General features: G+C 28.9%; 2 protein-coding genes across 5 annotated transcripts in view; both read left to right on the forward strand.

Annotated features, from left to right (window-relative positions):
- The window catches only part of LOC126682302 (metal tolerance protein 10-like), a 34786-nt gene extending 31524 nt beyond the window's left edge, over positions 1 to 3262 (forward strand). For both annotated transcript variants that reach the window (XM_050377935.1, XM_056105986.1), the window contains 4 exons: positions 600 to 845; positions 1287 to 1367; positions 1737 to 1967; positions 2774 to 3262. In XM_050377935.1, the coding sequence (XP_050233892.1) occupies positions 600 to 845; positions 1287 to 1367; positions 1737 to 1967; positions 2774 to 3121 (906 nt within the window). In that variant the 3' untranslated portion in view covers positions 3122 to 3262. The remainder of the gene's footprint in view (positions 1 to 599; positions 846 to 1286; positions 1368 to 1736; positions 1968 to 2773) is intronic.
- A 4676-nt stretch (positions 3263 to 7938) lies between these two features.
- On the forward strand, positions 7939 to 13696 carry LOC126682303 (metal tolerance protein 10). 3 transcript variants are annotated; one of them, XM_050377936.2, is made up of 3 exons: positions 7939 to 8175; positions 12482 to 13152; positions 13230 to 13696. In XM_050377936.2, exons 1-3 carry the CDS (start codon positions 7998 to 8000, stop codon positions 13572 to 13574), a joined length of 1194 nt encoding a protein of 397 aa, XP_050233893.1. In that variant the 5' UTR covers positions 7939 to 7997; the 3' UTR covers positions 13575 to 13696. The 3 variants fall into 3 exon arrangements, with proteins under 3 accessions (XP_050233893.1, XP_050233895.1, XP_050233896.1); XM_050377938.2 differs by lacking the exon at positions 7939 to 8175 and adding an exon at positions 11901 to 12154; XM_050377939.2 differs by lacking the exon at positions 7939 to 8175 and adding an exon at positions 11901 to 12145.
- The last annotated feature ends 3301 nt before the right edge of the window (positions 13697 to 16997 follow it).

Raw genomic sequence — 16997 nt, forward strand, 5'->3', positions numbered from 1 at the left:
TTACACCTTGTTTCATTTTAATCACGCCATTTAGAAATTGTCATTTTCATACGCCAACTATCATTTTTTTTTCCAAATCATACACCGTTCGAAAATCCGACAAAAATTGCTGACGTGTCACTATCCGGTTCGTTATGGCACACTATCCGGTTGATAACTCAACAATTTTCACCGGATTTTTTGAACGGTGTATGTATTTGAGAAAAAATGGTAGTTCATATATGAAATTATGATTTTCAAATGCGCGATTAAAATGAAAAATCATATAAAGTTGGTGAATTTTTATAACATTGACGCTTTTGGAAATGCTTATTTTTATGAACGGGAATATTCCGGCAAAAAATACATACACAACAGCCGAATTCTATTTTATTTTTACTTAAAAACAAGTTATGTATGCATAATTTTACCTAAAAACTCCTCTCCAAAATAAAATTATCCATACATAACAAGTTGTGAAGGTAAAACTAATAAAATTCTATTGTCACGTGTCAAAATCTAGCAGCTATATTGGCTAGAAATGACAATTCGGTATCCTGAAAATATATTACCCGAGTGTTAGGCGTTTGAAGTTTTGTAAATGATGTGGTTGTGTTCAGGATGAGATGAAGAAGGTGGCAAGGAGAGAGCAGGCGGCAATTTATGCATCAAACATAGCAAATATGGTGCTATTTGTTGCAAAAGTGTACGCTTCAGTTGAGAGTAGATCCATGGCTGTCATTGCATCCACAGTCGACTCTCTTTTGGATCTCTTGTCTGGTTTTATTTTATGGTTTACAGATAATGCCATGAGATCTCCCAATCAGTATCGCTATCCCATTGGCAAGCAGCGGATGCAACCTGTGGTATTCATTCTTTTCAATCAAATTTTAATATATCTATGTCATTTCAACTTCAAACCTGTAATTTATATTAGAGCTAAAGACTATTTAAATCGAACCGTTTGCTTGTAATATCAATAACAACTAAATTTTTTATTTTCCTACTATATATTGTGGCTCTATGTCAAATATTGTATATTGCAATTATATCTAAAGTTGTGGATATATAACACGTAGATCCTATATGGACAAGTTTAAAGACACGTAGGAAAACCATATCATAAAAATCAAAAATATTTTAGCTATCGTAAAAGTAAATTTTCTACATAAATATAGATTCGGACAATTTTTTTTCAAATTGGAATAGAATTGCAAAATATTAAAAAGGGTTTGGATTTAAAAAGTTTATATTCCTCAATGTTATGAAATAGGCTTCCATTAATTAATTGTAAAACAAAATTGCAGGGAATAGTGGTTTTTGCATCAGTTATGGCAACTCTTGGATTACAGATTTTGTTTGAATCAGGAAGAGAACTCATCACTAAGGTAATCTTTTTAGCAAGTTTTGTGTTTACTATCTTTAGATTATATACTTTATTTACCTACGGCATATATTTCAAATGATATAAACGCTGATCAATATTCTATAAAAGTCGCAGATTTTAGTCTTCACATAAATTTTATCTTTTCCGATTATATTAAAAAAAAATATATACTTCACATGATGTGAGAATGTTTAATCATAAATTTGATATATGTAAGAAATTCATTTTTCATAAATCATATTAAGGACTATAATAGGTTAATTAACTGCATAATTGACCAATTAGATTTTATTTAAATTCCAACTTTACATTAATCATAAATTTGATGCATTATTTTTTGATATTAAAATTGTAAATATGGTACATACAGGCTCAGCCAGATAGAGATCCGAACAAGGAAAAATGGATGATTGGGATAATGGTTTCGGTGACAATAATAAAATTTGTATTAATGGTATATTGCCGCAGATTTAAAAATGAAATAGTGAGAGCATATGCTCAAGATCATCTTTTTGATGTGATTACCAACTCCATTGGTCTCGCCGCTGCCGTTTTAGCTATCAGATTCTACTGGTGGCTTGATCCTCTCGGTGCTATACTCGTAAGTTCTTTCATTTTCACTTTTCATTATGTATTTTTTATTTATTTGTTAGTTAGTTTTTGTATTTCTCTCTTTTTATTTGTTTAGTTCATATACTTCTATTTCCGTCTAAGTCTATTATAATTTTGTTATTTACTTAGTCTTTTTAAAGTTTATTTTTTTATTTATTTCGTCTCTAATCTATTTTTTAAAAAGTAAACCATTGCAAAAATGATTGTAGAGGGACCAAATAAATAAAAAATAAAACATATAAGGACTAATTAAAAAAAATAAACAGAGACCAAGTAAACAAAAAGTAAAAGATACAGGGACCTGAGGATGGATTAAAATTTAACATTAATACTAAAATAATAAATTCTTATGAGTTTAAAATAAGATTGATTTTTAAGTTTTTTTTATATAAAAAAACATATTTTCAGTTAAATATTTACAAAAATACGTTTTAATATTTTTTGTTATAAAAATACACTCTTTTGGTATTTATTGGTAAATCAGTAGTAGATTACTGATAGATTAAAAAAAGCATATTTATAGTAAAAAGAACTAAAAATATACGCGTAATTCCCTCTTGATTATTTTTGCTATTGTAGACATAGGACTGAACACGAAATTTCTTACATTTCATATTCATTAACCCACTAGTTAATTACTTGAATACTCGGTCACTATTACTTAAAGTAAAGTATATTTTATAAACATTTCTTTTCAAAAAGTAAAATTTTCAATTTTCCAGAGCATTTAAAAGTTGAAATTCAATCCTTTATTTTTTGTTAAAGCATGTGTAACTATATATAACAAAACTGCAGATAGCATTGTACACAATTCGGAATTGGTCGAGTACGGTTATGGAGAACGTATGGTCATTGATAGGGAGGACAGCTCCGCCGGAGTGTATAGCGAAGCTAACGTATATGATATGGAATCATGACGAGGAGATCCAACATATAGACACAGTTAGGGCTTATACTTTTGGATCTCATTACTTTGTAGAAGCTGACATTGTGTTGCCCGAAGATATGTCCCTCTCTAAAGCTCATAACATTGGTGAGACTCTTCAAGAGAAGCTCGAACAACTTCCTGAAGTCGAACGAGCCTTCGTTCATCTCGATTTCGAATTTACTCATCACCCCGAACATAAGCCAAAGCGAACATGATCATGACATCCTATTAAAATTGTCGATGCTTTAGGCCTCCGAGTTTCATTTTTCAGTATTTCCTTTCGATTAAGTTTTTGTACTTTATCATTCTCAAAGGACAAAATTAATTGAAAACTCGTCGGACTATGTTTTTATTTAGTTCTTGAAATTTTTAGAGGATATTAGGCGTAGCATTGTCAATTAGGAAAATAATTTAAATATTCGGTGGATATGAACTTTTTGCTAAAATGCGTTTTACGGTTTTCATGTTTGCAAATTTTCGTTTTACTCTTTGCAAAAGTATCGCTTCTAATCTAAAACAATCCGACAATTTTCATTCTTCGCATAGAAGCTCATTAGTAGTAACACCATCGTGATAAACTACATTTACATCATTGTCGGTAACTCTATCATCATCCTTGCTTCCAATAACACCTTTCCCCTCTAACAACAACAACACCTCCTCCTCCAGTAAATACCATCGTGAATTTCTTGAAATTTGATCTTTTTCATTTTAAAATACAGTCAATAAAAATAAAATTTAATACTTGAAAATTAGTCAGGACACTATAAGGAAGATTTGGTTTGAATTTGGTGAGTTTTAGTTAAATATTTTGTTGTTAATGTTAATAGTAGAAAGATTTAAAGGAAGAAGATTATATAGTACAGGGAATAAATATGAAATTTTTCTTTATGGTGATGTATACCTTATACGTAAAAGGTTCATTTCAATCCTTAAAGCTTCCACCAACATTCACTTATATCCTTAAACTTTAAACAGATTTGTATAAATTAATTTTAGCTAATTATTATTATTATTATTATTATTATTATTTTATTATTATTCATAAAGTAAATTATTTGAAATTTTATTTTGTATCTGTTTAATAAATTGTTGGTGTTTTAATTTTTCGAAGAATAAGGTTTATATTGTTATATTTTGACTATTTTTGAATCAATTGATGATCATTTCTTTGTAAATATTTGTGAGTTTACTACTAGTTTACTAATAGTTTACATCCTTATGATAAACATGTAATAGTTTATTATGTCGAAGTAAAATAATGGTAAACACGTGGTAAATGTTTTTTTTATTCATAGTATTTATTTTGTAAACTTATTTTAAACTGAAATAAATTTGGGCTTTTTACCCAAATAACCAACATTTTAATTTGATTTACTAATATACGGTATACACTTTCATATTACAAAACTAATGTACACGGAGAAAATTATGACTTTTATACGGTTTATATAAATACCCCTTATATCAAACAAACCCTCATAATTTCAATAATTTTCTCTCTCCTCAAATTCTCTCTTTTTTCTCACTCAATCACTTTTCTCACAATTCTTACATCTGTTCTTCGCGGCGTTCCGCCTCCGCCGTTCCGTCTTCGTCTCGGCGTCATCTTTCCCTTATCGTTCTAATTTCAGATCTGAAATTTTCTTCTTCTTCTTCCTCTTTTTTGTTTTCAGATTTATAATTTATTCATTATTTACTGTTTTTACATCATTAAACATGTATACATAATATCTTTAAAGAATATAATAATAATTTTATGTTATATAAAATGATTTTATGATTTTATGGAATAAATATATGTTATTTTTGTGTTTTTTACTGTGTTTTATTGTATTTCTGCAATTTCTTATTCTGCAACACGATTTGTTGATGATCGTTGCTAATATTGTGTTGACATTTTGTTGATTTTACCACTGGTGAAAAATGTAAATAATGATCTTTAATTTGACAACATTACATATTTGATTTTATGTTGATTTTATGTTGATATTATGTTTAATTTATGATGATTTTACCATTGGTGAAAACTATAAATAATGATGTTAAATTATTATAATATTACATAGTTCATTTTATGTTATTTTTAACATTGGAAAAAATGATGCATAGATTTTGATTGATTTTATTTTGATTTTTTTAAAAATAAAAACAACACTTTATTAAAAAAAACTAAAATCAAATATTGGATGAGTATGAGTAAAGAATAAAAATAAAATATATAAACAGGTAAAAATTAGTATAAAAAAGGATTCAAAAATTAGTATTACTACATTTATTAAATGTTGTTGACATTGCGTTGCTATCATGTTGATATTACGTTGAGTTTAAAATTGACGAAAAACGTCAACTGTTAAAAAAAAGTCAAAATAAAAAAAAATATGATAAACATTAAGAGAAAAAATATAGTGGTGAAAACAAATTAAAAAAAGCTGAAAGAAAATCGAAAAATTAAAAAAATCCGTATAAAAGAGATATTTGACAAAGAAAGTTAGTTTTGTTAATTTTTAAGGTGGTGAATGTAATGATTAGAGTGCAAGACGTTTTTGAAGTTTGTATGGTCCTCCTCAAAGACCTCATTCTGAAATAAGTTCAGTTTGAACTTAAAATGGAGAAGGTGAAACACAATAATAGTCATAGTTTATTGAAGAATTTTCAAGTTAAGGTAGAGATTGTCGGAGTAATGCCTAAAATTCTATTTGTACTAGGACTCTATTTGTGGAGTATTTGGGAGAAGGATAATTTTATTGTCATTAGCTAATTAAAAAATATAATCTATTAGGATTAATACTCATAATGCCATATGAATTATTTATTCACTATAAATATTCTATTTTGTTCATTGTTTTTAGAATAGAACAAAATGTACCGAACACACATTGTAGATCAAATACTGATGTGAATAAGGGGGAAAAAGTGGTGTGCAATGTAAGGAATTTAAAATAATCATAATTCTTTTGGATTACTTTTCTTAGACAGTTAAACACTTTGTGAGTTTTTTCTTTAAGGCATATTTAATAGAGATGTTCTCTATTTGTTAATTCTCCACCAATTTTATACTCATTTTAATGATTAATGGATGATTCAATTTTTTTATTTGTAGATGAAAGTAGAATTGTTGAACCACATAAATCTTTTGTGTATTTGTTATTTTGCTATATTATTAATTATTGATCAAATCCATAATTAAATATCTATCGAATGATTTCGATCCTGCTGTGCATACCAATTTGGTTACGAACCAATTATAAAAATGAGTATCTATATGTAGTATAAATGTCACAACAAATTGAGATATTTTTAGTGTGAATTTTTTTAATATTAATCAAATTTGATAAAAATTTATGTAATGTTATATAACATTAAATGTTAATATCGCGTTGAACATAATTAGAAATTATACGGGATTATTTCTAAAATACATGATTTTAAACTTTATTTACACCTTTTCCACCCATCTTTCTAATATTTTCCTCACTGCCTTGTTTACAAACATATTTACAAAAATAACCTATTATATAAGAGGTTTCACTTATTTTACGTCATTTTTTACACACATTTGCACTTCTCTCTCTCTCTCTACTTTTTTTTCCTCTTAAATTTTCCTCTTTTTTTCCTTTCGTCTCAACTTTTTTTCCCGTTCGTCTACTTGCGCCGCACATTGCTTTTTTCCATCTTGCCATCGCATCTTCTAGTGGATTTCTCGTTATTATTTTTTCGTTGTTGTGTTTTCGGTGGATTTCTCATTGCCGCGATTCTTCTATTGATTTTCTCGTCACCATATTTTTTCTGATGGATTTCTCGACATCGTTTTTAAATTTATTTTATAAATTTTTAGATTTTTTGCGATAATTTAGATTTTTTGTGAAGAGATTATTGCAAATCTATTTTTTTTTATTTATGAAATTCTTATATTGTTCATATAATTATTTTACTTTTTCTTATTCATAGATTTGTGTTTTTATTTTGATGCTACTGATTTTGTAGAAATGAATTGATATATAGTATTTGCAGTGTTTTTATGATATATTTATGTTACAGTGTATTTCTGGTGTATTTCTACTGCATTTGTAGTGTTTTGTAGATACACTATAAAAACAATACAAAGAACACTATAGTTATATTATATATGCACCATAGATACACTATAAAACATTATAGTTACACTAAAAATCCAATAAAAACACCAGAAAAATCTATAGAAAAGAGCATAAATTATTAAAAAGTGAAAAAAGGTATTTTAAAAATTGCAAAAAAGGTATTTTTGGTAATAAATAAATACGACCTGTAAATATATTTAAAAACAATGTACAGTTGAAAAGAAAATACAAAATAATATAGTCTAGGAAATTTTCTCAAATTATATTGTTAAAATGAAATAAATTAAAATTTGAATATTAATTTAATAAATTATGTAAAGTCGGATTATCACCTTTATAATTAACTCCAAAGTTAATTGTGGCTGAAGTATTGAGATTTCAAATGGTGATAGAGGAGCTGTTATTCACAGACTATCATCATTTCATGACATCAGAAATTTTGCTGTTAATGATGATATAGTTATTTGGATGATAGTTTTTTTTTAATATCCATTGGTAGTTAAACAAGCCATTTTGGATGGATGATTCTTTTTGCAATATTATCATTTATTTTTAAGCTGATTTGCTCAACTTGTTGAGAAGTTACGTATTTTTATAATTATGACGACTCTATTAATGAAGATTAGCCTTTGTTAAAAGAAATATTAACTCCAAAGTTATAATAAAATGGAAAATGCTAAGTCACCATAGAATCTTTTAGACTCGATAATAACTTTATGTTGTACAAGTTTATAACAAAGACATAGCATTAAATTAGTAGTGAAATAGAAAGTTGAAAAATAAATCAAATTTGATGTTGACAAAAGAAAGGATAAATATTAAGAAAAACAAAAATTAAACGGCATGTATAGGAAGTGCGCCCCATATATATAAGGAGGTAGTTATAATTTTGAGTTGGGAAACAATTTACTTCCACAGTTTTACATTCCAAGCAAAAACTACAACCAAAAAATACTTCACTCTCTTCATCATCTCTATTTCATTGCATAGAATGTATACATACGGCATAGAAGAAGAAAGTTGTAGTAAGACTGTTAAAGAACCATTTTCTAAGAAGACGTTATCGTCGTGGAAATTAAATCTCGACGATTTTCGAATACCACATCAAAATGCATTTGACGATCATCGTCATGGCCTTCGGCGCTTCTCTTTCCTATGCCGTGATCAAGGTACACACAAAATATATTTCAACTTTTTTGATCTTTTCTTAATCTAAATGTTATACTTAATTTTAGTTTCTTTATAAGTTCGGGTAAATTACGGAGGATTTCATTAATTGTTTCTCATTCCTTGCTTGAAAATCAATAATCACATTATTTTCTTAGTTTGATACAGATTTTCTGAGAGTTAAAATTACTTTTGAATCTGAATTTGCTATATTTTTGTATTAATTTTTTAGGCTATATGAATTAATGAATTTGTTAGAACTTTTTAATTTAAAATTAGTGATGATGAATGTTAACGGTTGTGGTGAAATATACATGTGAAGTAGTGGAACCAAACTTACTGATTTCCTTGTTTCTGTCCTACGTCTAGCCCCACGTTTCTAGCTATTATCTCCCTCAACTAAACTTTACTTCCTTTTAAAAAAAAATAAAAGAAAATTATATTTGGAACAAACAATGAATCCTAATTTAATTTAAACTTTATCGTCATAATGTTAAAAACAATATATTTTTGTTGAAGACTAAAATTGATTAATAAAAAAATAAAATGAGACAAATAATTGATTCACCTTTCCAGCTTTATTTACACCTATGCCAAAAATAGTATAAGTACAGATAGTTTTTGTTTATGAATAAATTTTACAGATAGTTTATTAAGAAAAAATATTATTTACATTTAAATCAGCTAACTTTTTTGTATTTATAATAATAAAAATTATGTTTTATGAAATATTTTATTTCATTTCATTATGTATTTACTTTTTATAGTTAGATTTTGCTAAATGTTAGACTAAAAATTGTAGTGTTCAATATTTAAATTGTTCTACATATTATAATATTCAAACTAAAGATTGTATTGTTCAATATTTAAAGAGTCGTTTTTTTACACATTTTTTAGCTTTTTTTTTTTTTTTGAAAAAACAATTATAGGCTATGCAATGGATATAAAAGAGTGAAAAAATGAGATGTGTGATCTCGCGTTTTAAGAAATTGGATGAATTCTCTATGAACGTGAAATATTATGATTTATATGCAAACAACTCTAGAATACTTTTCCTGAGTATTTATTTTTTAATTTTTTCGTCCCTCTGCTTAGTAAATGCAAACTCTAGGATAAAATAGACACAACCCGATTCAAGCTGCAATCATTCTAATAAATTTTTGAATGTTCTTGCTTGAAAAAACTCAAAGAAAAGGAAAACAAATGCTTAAGGCTGCTGACTAGGGTTTATTAAAAGCATAATATCTTCTAAGTAATACATTTTTTTTATCAAAGGGAAAGGCCAAGGCCAAAGTTAAAAAAGTCTACATATTCTCGAAATAGAGTACGATAATATATATATCTTCTGTGATAATCTGAGAGATGCCTGTAAAAGTACCCGCATAAACCACCAACCCTAGGATAAAGTCAAAGTTAGTCATCCAATCCGCATAAAGGTTTCCTTCTCTATACGTATATCTGGTAATAACACTCCAGTCTCTAGCCAAGAGGACAACAATATTAATCAGAGACCAATTTTGACTGAAAACGGTATAAAATATTAAAGAAATGAAAATTACGATAAGTGTCGAACCAGACCAACTGACCGATCTTAAATAAGGTGAGATTTCCACAACACACTCAAAGCACTTTTCATATTTTAAAACTCACTATAAAAACCAACACTTTATGAGTTGATAGGAGGAGTTTTTGTGAGCACGAGCATTATCAGATGTGTTGATGACATTAGGGAGAATAAGAAAAATTTGAGAGATAGATGAAGGGTTAATCAAAGAATTAAGTTGCCGTAAAAGATAAAATACATTCAAAATTGACATTTCGTAACTGATTAGATAATGTTGATATGGTGGTTTTCTTGAAAATACACAGACCTTTGATTCTAAAAAACAAGTGGTACAATCGTATGTGTATGGTGGGATTCTTGAAAAGTCATAATATAGTGGAAACATGATTCTTTGATCTTAAATTTAAATTTATTTTGTCAAGATTTTGTCAACAACTTTAACTGAAATAGAATCGTTATGCATTATCTCTCTCAATTAGACATAATTTCTTTTGAATATTTTTTCAAAACGATAAAAAAAAATCAGAAACACAAATTAGAAAAAAATCAAAATTAAACTCCAACATCCAAATAACACAAAAAAAACATTCATTAAACACAAAACTTACATTAAAAAAACATTGTTAATAAACCGAAAAATACCATAAAAACACTTAAAATACATAATAAAAAAAAATTACTCATTTATAAAAGCCAACAAAAGATAATAGTTCACTAGTCAATCCATATAGCACGTTTAAGTACGCTGGTCAAAAAAAATCTCGGCCCGACAGTCGAAAACTTCTCCGGCAAGAATATGATGGTGTTTTTTTGGTATTATTTTAAATACGGAGCCAATATAGGGCCAGGCAGTGCCTGAACACTACCTTAAAAAAAGTTAAAACATAACCTTTAAAAAAATAAAAAATTATATAAAAATACCCTACCTCAAATTTTTAATTATTATAATTTCTAATGTATATTTTTTTTAGTATTATATTTAATTTACTTTAAGGCAAAAGGTACAAAAAAAACCCTTGAGATTTCCCCAAAAGTACAAGACAGCCAGTTTATTATTTATAAATATTTACCAATTTATTATTTATAAATATTTTATATATTATTTTACCCTCTTTTTCGTAATTCACTCTAATAAATTAATTCTTTTATTGAAACAAATGAAAACATAATTAAACCAATCAACTAATTAAATTTAACTCATCAGAACTCAATTAATAATATCAAAACTTAATTAAACCTATCAAAACTTAATAACATCTAATTAAACAAATCAAAATCTAATTATATTATAATTTAAAAATTGAACCCATCCGATTAACTCTGGCCACTCTCGAAAAACGGTCGCCAGTACACCGCCATTATCGATCTGTTCTCAACTGAGAACAGAACCTCAACTGAGAACATTAGTTCTTAGTTGAGGATCTGTTCTCAACTGAGAACATCGGTTCTGAGTTGAGGATCTGTTCTCAACTGAGAACATCGGTTCTCAGTGAGAACAGACCCGATCTGTTCTCACCGAGAACTCCGACGACCTCCGCTCGCCGGAGGTCGTGTTTTTTTATTTATTTATTTATTTAAATTAAAAAGGAAAAAATGTGTGTTGGGTCCTTAATTTATTTTGTTTATCAATTAAATTTTTTGAATGACTAATCTGAGATACATTGTAAATATTAAGGACATTTCTGAATTTGTTTTAAGGATATTTTACGCCGTTAACGGTCATTTGTAAAAGAAGGGTTTATTTGTTCAATAAAAAAATTTAAAGGCATTTTTTTGTTCAATTTAAAAATCACAAGGACTGAGTTGTATCCCAAAAAACAAAAAGGATTGTCTTGTACTTTTAGAAAAACCTCAGGGGTTTTTTTATACCTTTTGCCTTATTTTAATTATATTATGCCCTACCTAAAATATCGGGCTGGCTTCATCACTGATTATTTTTGTTAATAAATTTTTTAAAAAAACAAATATAAATGTGATTTTTAAAATTTTATAATATTTTTGTAAATAAGTTTAAAAGATAGTAAATGGTAACATCAATTGGTCAAATTTATAAATTTTGGAAGATAAAATATTTGTTATAAAAGAAAATAATAGACCGGTGATAGGTAAAAGTAAAAGTAAAAAATGCAAAAAGTAAATGCATGAGTAAGACAATGCCACGTACTTTTTGAAACTCATTCACGAAAGTTATGAATAAGAAGATACGTAAAGAAGATTGATTAGATACACAAATATATGCAAACCAAAACAGAATCATCCAAAATTTCAAAAACATTGAACACATTTAATAGCCATAGCTATGTCGCCGATCAGTGACCGCCGTGATGGCGGTGGTGATGGCGACGCCATTCTCCACTCATGGAAATTAGATCTTGACAGGTTCCGTCTTCCTCAGGAAAGAAGCGCTGGTACTGTTAGTAAGATCATTTCTTTTTCCTTTTTTTTCTTCAAACATATCATCATGGTACTTATAATTGTTTTGATTCAATGATATTGATAGAATTAATACTAAATAAATTAAAAAATGATAAATGAATTATATGGTAAAATAATTAATCAGACGATTTTCGTCTAAGTAGCAGAGATACTTCATTTGATCAATGTTTCTCGTTTCGAAAACATGTTGGACACAAATTTTCATTTTTAACATAGAAAACCTTGAAGTAACATAGTTTCACCGTGTCCTTATCCAAGTGTCTCGTTTTTCCATGTCCGTAAAGTTGTTATACAATGGGTTGTGTCAGGAAAAAAAAGAAGGGTTAGAGAGTATTACAAGACACAAGAAAGGCTTCTGGAAGGGTACAATGAGATGGAAACAATGAGTGAATCAGGTTGCTTCCCTGAATCTGCAACTGAGGATGAAATGAAGCAGCTGGCGAAAAGCGAAAGGATGGCAGTTCATATATCAAATGCAGCAAATCTGTTGCTATTTGCAGCCAAGGTTTTTGCTTCAATGGAAAGCAGATCATTAGCCGTAATCGCCTCAACTCTCGACTCCCTCTTGGATCTGCTCTCAGGTTTCATTTTATGGTTCACTTCCAATGCCATGAGAAACCCCAATCACTTTCATTACCCCATCGGGAAGAACCGTATGCAACCTGTCGGTATCATTGTTTTCGCATCCGCCATGGCAACTCTTGGTTTACAGATTCTGCTCGAGTCTGGTCGTCAGCTTATCTCTAAGGCCGGACCAGAAATGAATAAAGAGCAGGAGAAATGGATGATCGGAATAATGGTGTCTGTGACTGTGGTGAAGTTTATGCTCATGATTTATTGCAGGAGATTCAAGAATGAAATTGTCAGAACCTATGCTCAAGACCATTTCTTTGATGTCATTACTAATTCTGTCGGTCTAGTTACCGCAGTTCTAGCTGTCCGATACTACTGGTGGATCGATCCTACGGGTGCTATTATAGTAAGTAATTAACATAATCAATCAATTAATCAATCTAGTCAGATTCTTATTTGGTAACAAAATGTGTTTGTATGCAGATAGCAGTGTACACAATTAGTACATGGGCCAGAACAGTTTTAGAGAATGTGAGATCGCTAATTGGAAGAACAGCTCCACCTGAATTTCTCGCAAAATTAACGTATCTGGTATGGAATCACCACGAAGAGATCAAACAAATCGACACAGTACGAGCTTACACTTTCGGATCTCATTACTTTGTGGAGGTTGATATAGTGTTGCCAGAAGACATGCTCTTAAACCAAGCTCATAACATTGGTGAAAATCTTCAGGAGAAGCTTGAACACCTCACGGAAGTTGAGCGTGCTTTTGTCCATATCGATTTCGAGTACACTCATCGCCCTGAACACAAATCCAGGGCCTAACAAGTCATCGAAGAAGCTCACACTTCTCATGTTTGTTCATACTGTTAACATTAACACTTTTTTGAGTTCTCTGTACTTGTCCTGTTTTTAGAATTGGATCCTTCTACTTCTATTTGTCAAAATTGAGTCCTCGCACTTTTAATTTTGTAGACCTCGGGAACCTCCGTTATAAAAGGTATTAACGGAATCAACACGAAAAAATCAGATTAAAGTTTGAATGTCGATAAATGTTAAAGTGCAAACACTAAACTTTAATAAAGTAAAAAATGAGTAAAAAATGTATTACAATCGCTAAAGGCGAGTGAAATATGCGCATTTAATTTTCATGACTGAAAAACATAAAAATATTATTAAAATTAAAAGTGTAAGACTTGATAAGAAAATACTGTAAGGATTCAATGTTAAAAGTATCGTTTCATAGTTGGAATCTGTTTAGGACACCTCATGATCAGATCAAAATATGTATTTTGCTTAATTGTAAAATAGATAGTATATACTCTCTCAAATCCTTTACTTTTCTAATTTTCTCTATACTTTGTTTTAACAACGATAGACTAAAATGGACAAAGCAACTAACTACTACATAGATCAGTTGTAGACATGCTTGACTGATCGAGTAAATTTATGAGCTTGAACATTTCCAAGCTCATAAATTAAACATTTTGATGTCGGAAGGATTATTGTAGATGCTAAATGTCTTGACAAATATCTTTAAAAGAGCTGATAGGACATTATAGGTTGGCCATTCATTAGTGTATTACAAAAGAGAGAATTTGTGAGCAAGTGTGAAGTGACGTGTGAGAGGCTAACAGTAAAAGTGAGCGGTATTGATTACATATAAGTACAAATACAAATATTTTATTCAATTTAATCCTCCTTATTTTCTACAAGTGGTAACATAGCGGTACTAAGTAGGGAACTGTTCAAGTAGAGGTCGAGCAAGTAAAACGGAATCGTGTTACGTTGAAATGCCGCTAGCACACCGTCAGTGACTATAAGAAGTTTTGGTATGGGATTGTAGGTTATTTACCGCAAGTATACGGTATCACAACTAGTAATAAGTGGATAATAGTTCGGTATCGAACTCATAAAGAATGAGGAGCAATGACGAGAATGATCAAATTAAAGCGATACTCAATTCGTTTAGCACACGAGCATATAATGTGATTAAACAAACACGCAGCAATTCACTAGCAATTAAACAATTGATAAACTCAACAAGTAGATACCAACAAACGATTAGCAATTAACGGATTAAAAACAAGAATTAAAAGGCGTTTAGAGGTTGTTAATCATGCCAAAACTATTCCTAGGTGCATTGAGTCGGTTAGAGATATTGGTTCGGGTCAAGCTATCCAATGGTAACAATTCTGCTCTCTCGAATTTAAAATTGAAAGAACCAAGCCTCAATTAATTCACCGAAATCTAAATCGCTCTCACGTAATTAGGTTTCGATAAATACTAATCAAACAAGGTTAATTCACAAACTTAACAACCACCGAAGTCTTAAACCCTTCTCGCGTGATTAAACCTTAGGCTTATGCTTAACTAGATCCGTCTAATTAAATAACTCTCATTCAATTAATTAAACGGGGATTATAGATTAGAGGAAATTACAGAAAATACTCTCTTTTCAAACTTATTTGCAAGGAGTACCTCAAATTTAAATCTTTATTTTTTTACTTTGTTTTTTTCTAAAGTTTCTAGATGTACTTCAATTAGGTTATATTTTATTTGGAAAAATACCCCTTTTTGAAAATTTGCCGCATACTCTCTTTTGTCCCTTTTCTTTCTCTTTTCTTGCTCAACAGTTTTCCTTTTCTCTCACATTCGATGGTTTTTCTCACATTCGACTCATCAAATTTAATTATTTCATATTTTAACCTATTTAATTAATCATACACCTGTCCATTTTTTGTTTGAAAAAAAAGAAGAGAAACATATTCTTCTCTCAATTTCTTCTTCTCTTCTCTAAAATTTAAATTTATGTCACTTTCTCCATTGAATAGAAGTATGATTTGAAGGATACCAATTTTATCTCTTATCACTATTATTCTAAGATTTCTTCATCTTCTATTATTTTTTAATTATCTTCTAAAATTTCATATCTATTTTCATATTCGTTTATGATATTCAAATAAATGGGTTAAGTGCTAAATGGAGAAGAAGGGAGTATTATTTTCTGGATTTTTTAATTTTTAATTTTCTTGGAAAACATTTGATTTTAATTATATGCCATAGCCAATCTTGAAGCTTCTGATGAAGATAAAGAAGAAAGAATAATAATCAAAAGAAGAGCAGTTAAGATCTGATGTTAAGACCTGGATATACAAATAATAAATTAGATGAAGTGCAAGAGTTGTTAAGATCTGCTGTCAGGAAATGTGTTTCACAAGATAAAGATTCTTTTGTTGCTTTTCAAGCCAGTACCGGAGTCGAGATTTTATGAGATTTTATTATTTTTCTTTCGTGTTCTCTAATTTTGCTTCTTTTGTTTATATGATATATGCATAAATATGTCGATTCATAATATTAAAACTAGTTATCTTTAATCTTGGTCTGTAATTTTAGTTTGGTTTTTTGAGTGGTGATGATCATGGCCAACATTTTACTTATATGAATGATTATAGGCCAAATCCATCTATAGGTCCCTGTACTTTACACTTTTTTTTCCGTTGGTTCTTATACTTCATTTTTGTATTTTCTGATCCCTCTACTTACTCATTTTTTATTTTCAGGTCCTTTTTGAGTTTTTTTCTGTCCTTTTGTGTGACCGGAGGAAAAAAAGATTGTAAGTAAAAGGACTGGAAGAAAAAAAAAATTATAAGTACAGGGACTGGAAAAAACTCAAAAAGGACCTTAAAATCAAAAATAGGTAAGTAGAAGGATCAGATAATACAAAAATGAAGTATAAAGACCTACGGAAATAAAAATTTAAAGTACAGGAACTTCTAAATGGGTTAAGCCATGATTATACCGGTAGTTTTGAATGTTTCAAAAGGATAATGATCAATTATTTATTGAAATGATAATTTTTTATGATGGCAACAACTGAAGCAAAATTCACAAGTTTGATTTGAATATTCAGACATTAAGTGAGTATTCATTTCTTTTAATCATTAATTGTTCTTTTTGGTTCTTTAAATTATTAAATTAGTAATGTTAAAATATGAAACTGTCAATGCTAAAATGTTTATTCAATAGGATATATATACAAATCGTTTGTGACATGTGATGATCCAAGTGAAGTTGTAGAATGTTATGGTTCTTTAGAAATTAAAAATATGATACGCATGACTGTTTTTTAGATGTATTTTAGATGTTTATTAGATATATCTAAAATGTATTATTTTTATATCAATGTATGTTTATGTGGTATTTATTAATCTGTTCTTTGTTTATTAATTTTTATCTTTTGTTTTT

This window comes from Mercurialis annua, linkage group LG5, assembly GCF_937616625.2.
Source record: "Mercurialis annua linkage group LG5, ddMerAnnu1.2, whole genome shotgun sequence".
Classification (NCBI taxonomy): domain Eukaryota; kingdom Viridiplantae; phylum Streptophyta; class Magnoliopsida; order Malpighiales; family Euphorbiaceae; genus Mercurialis; species Mercurialis annua.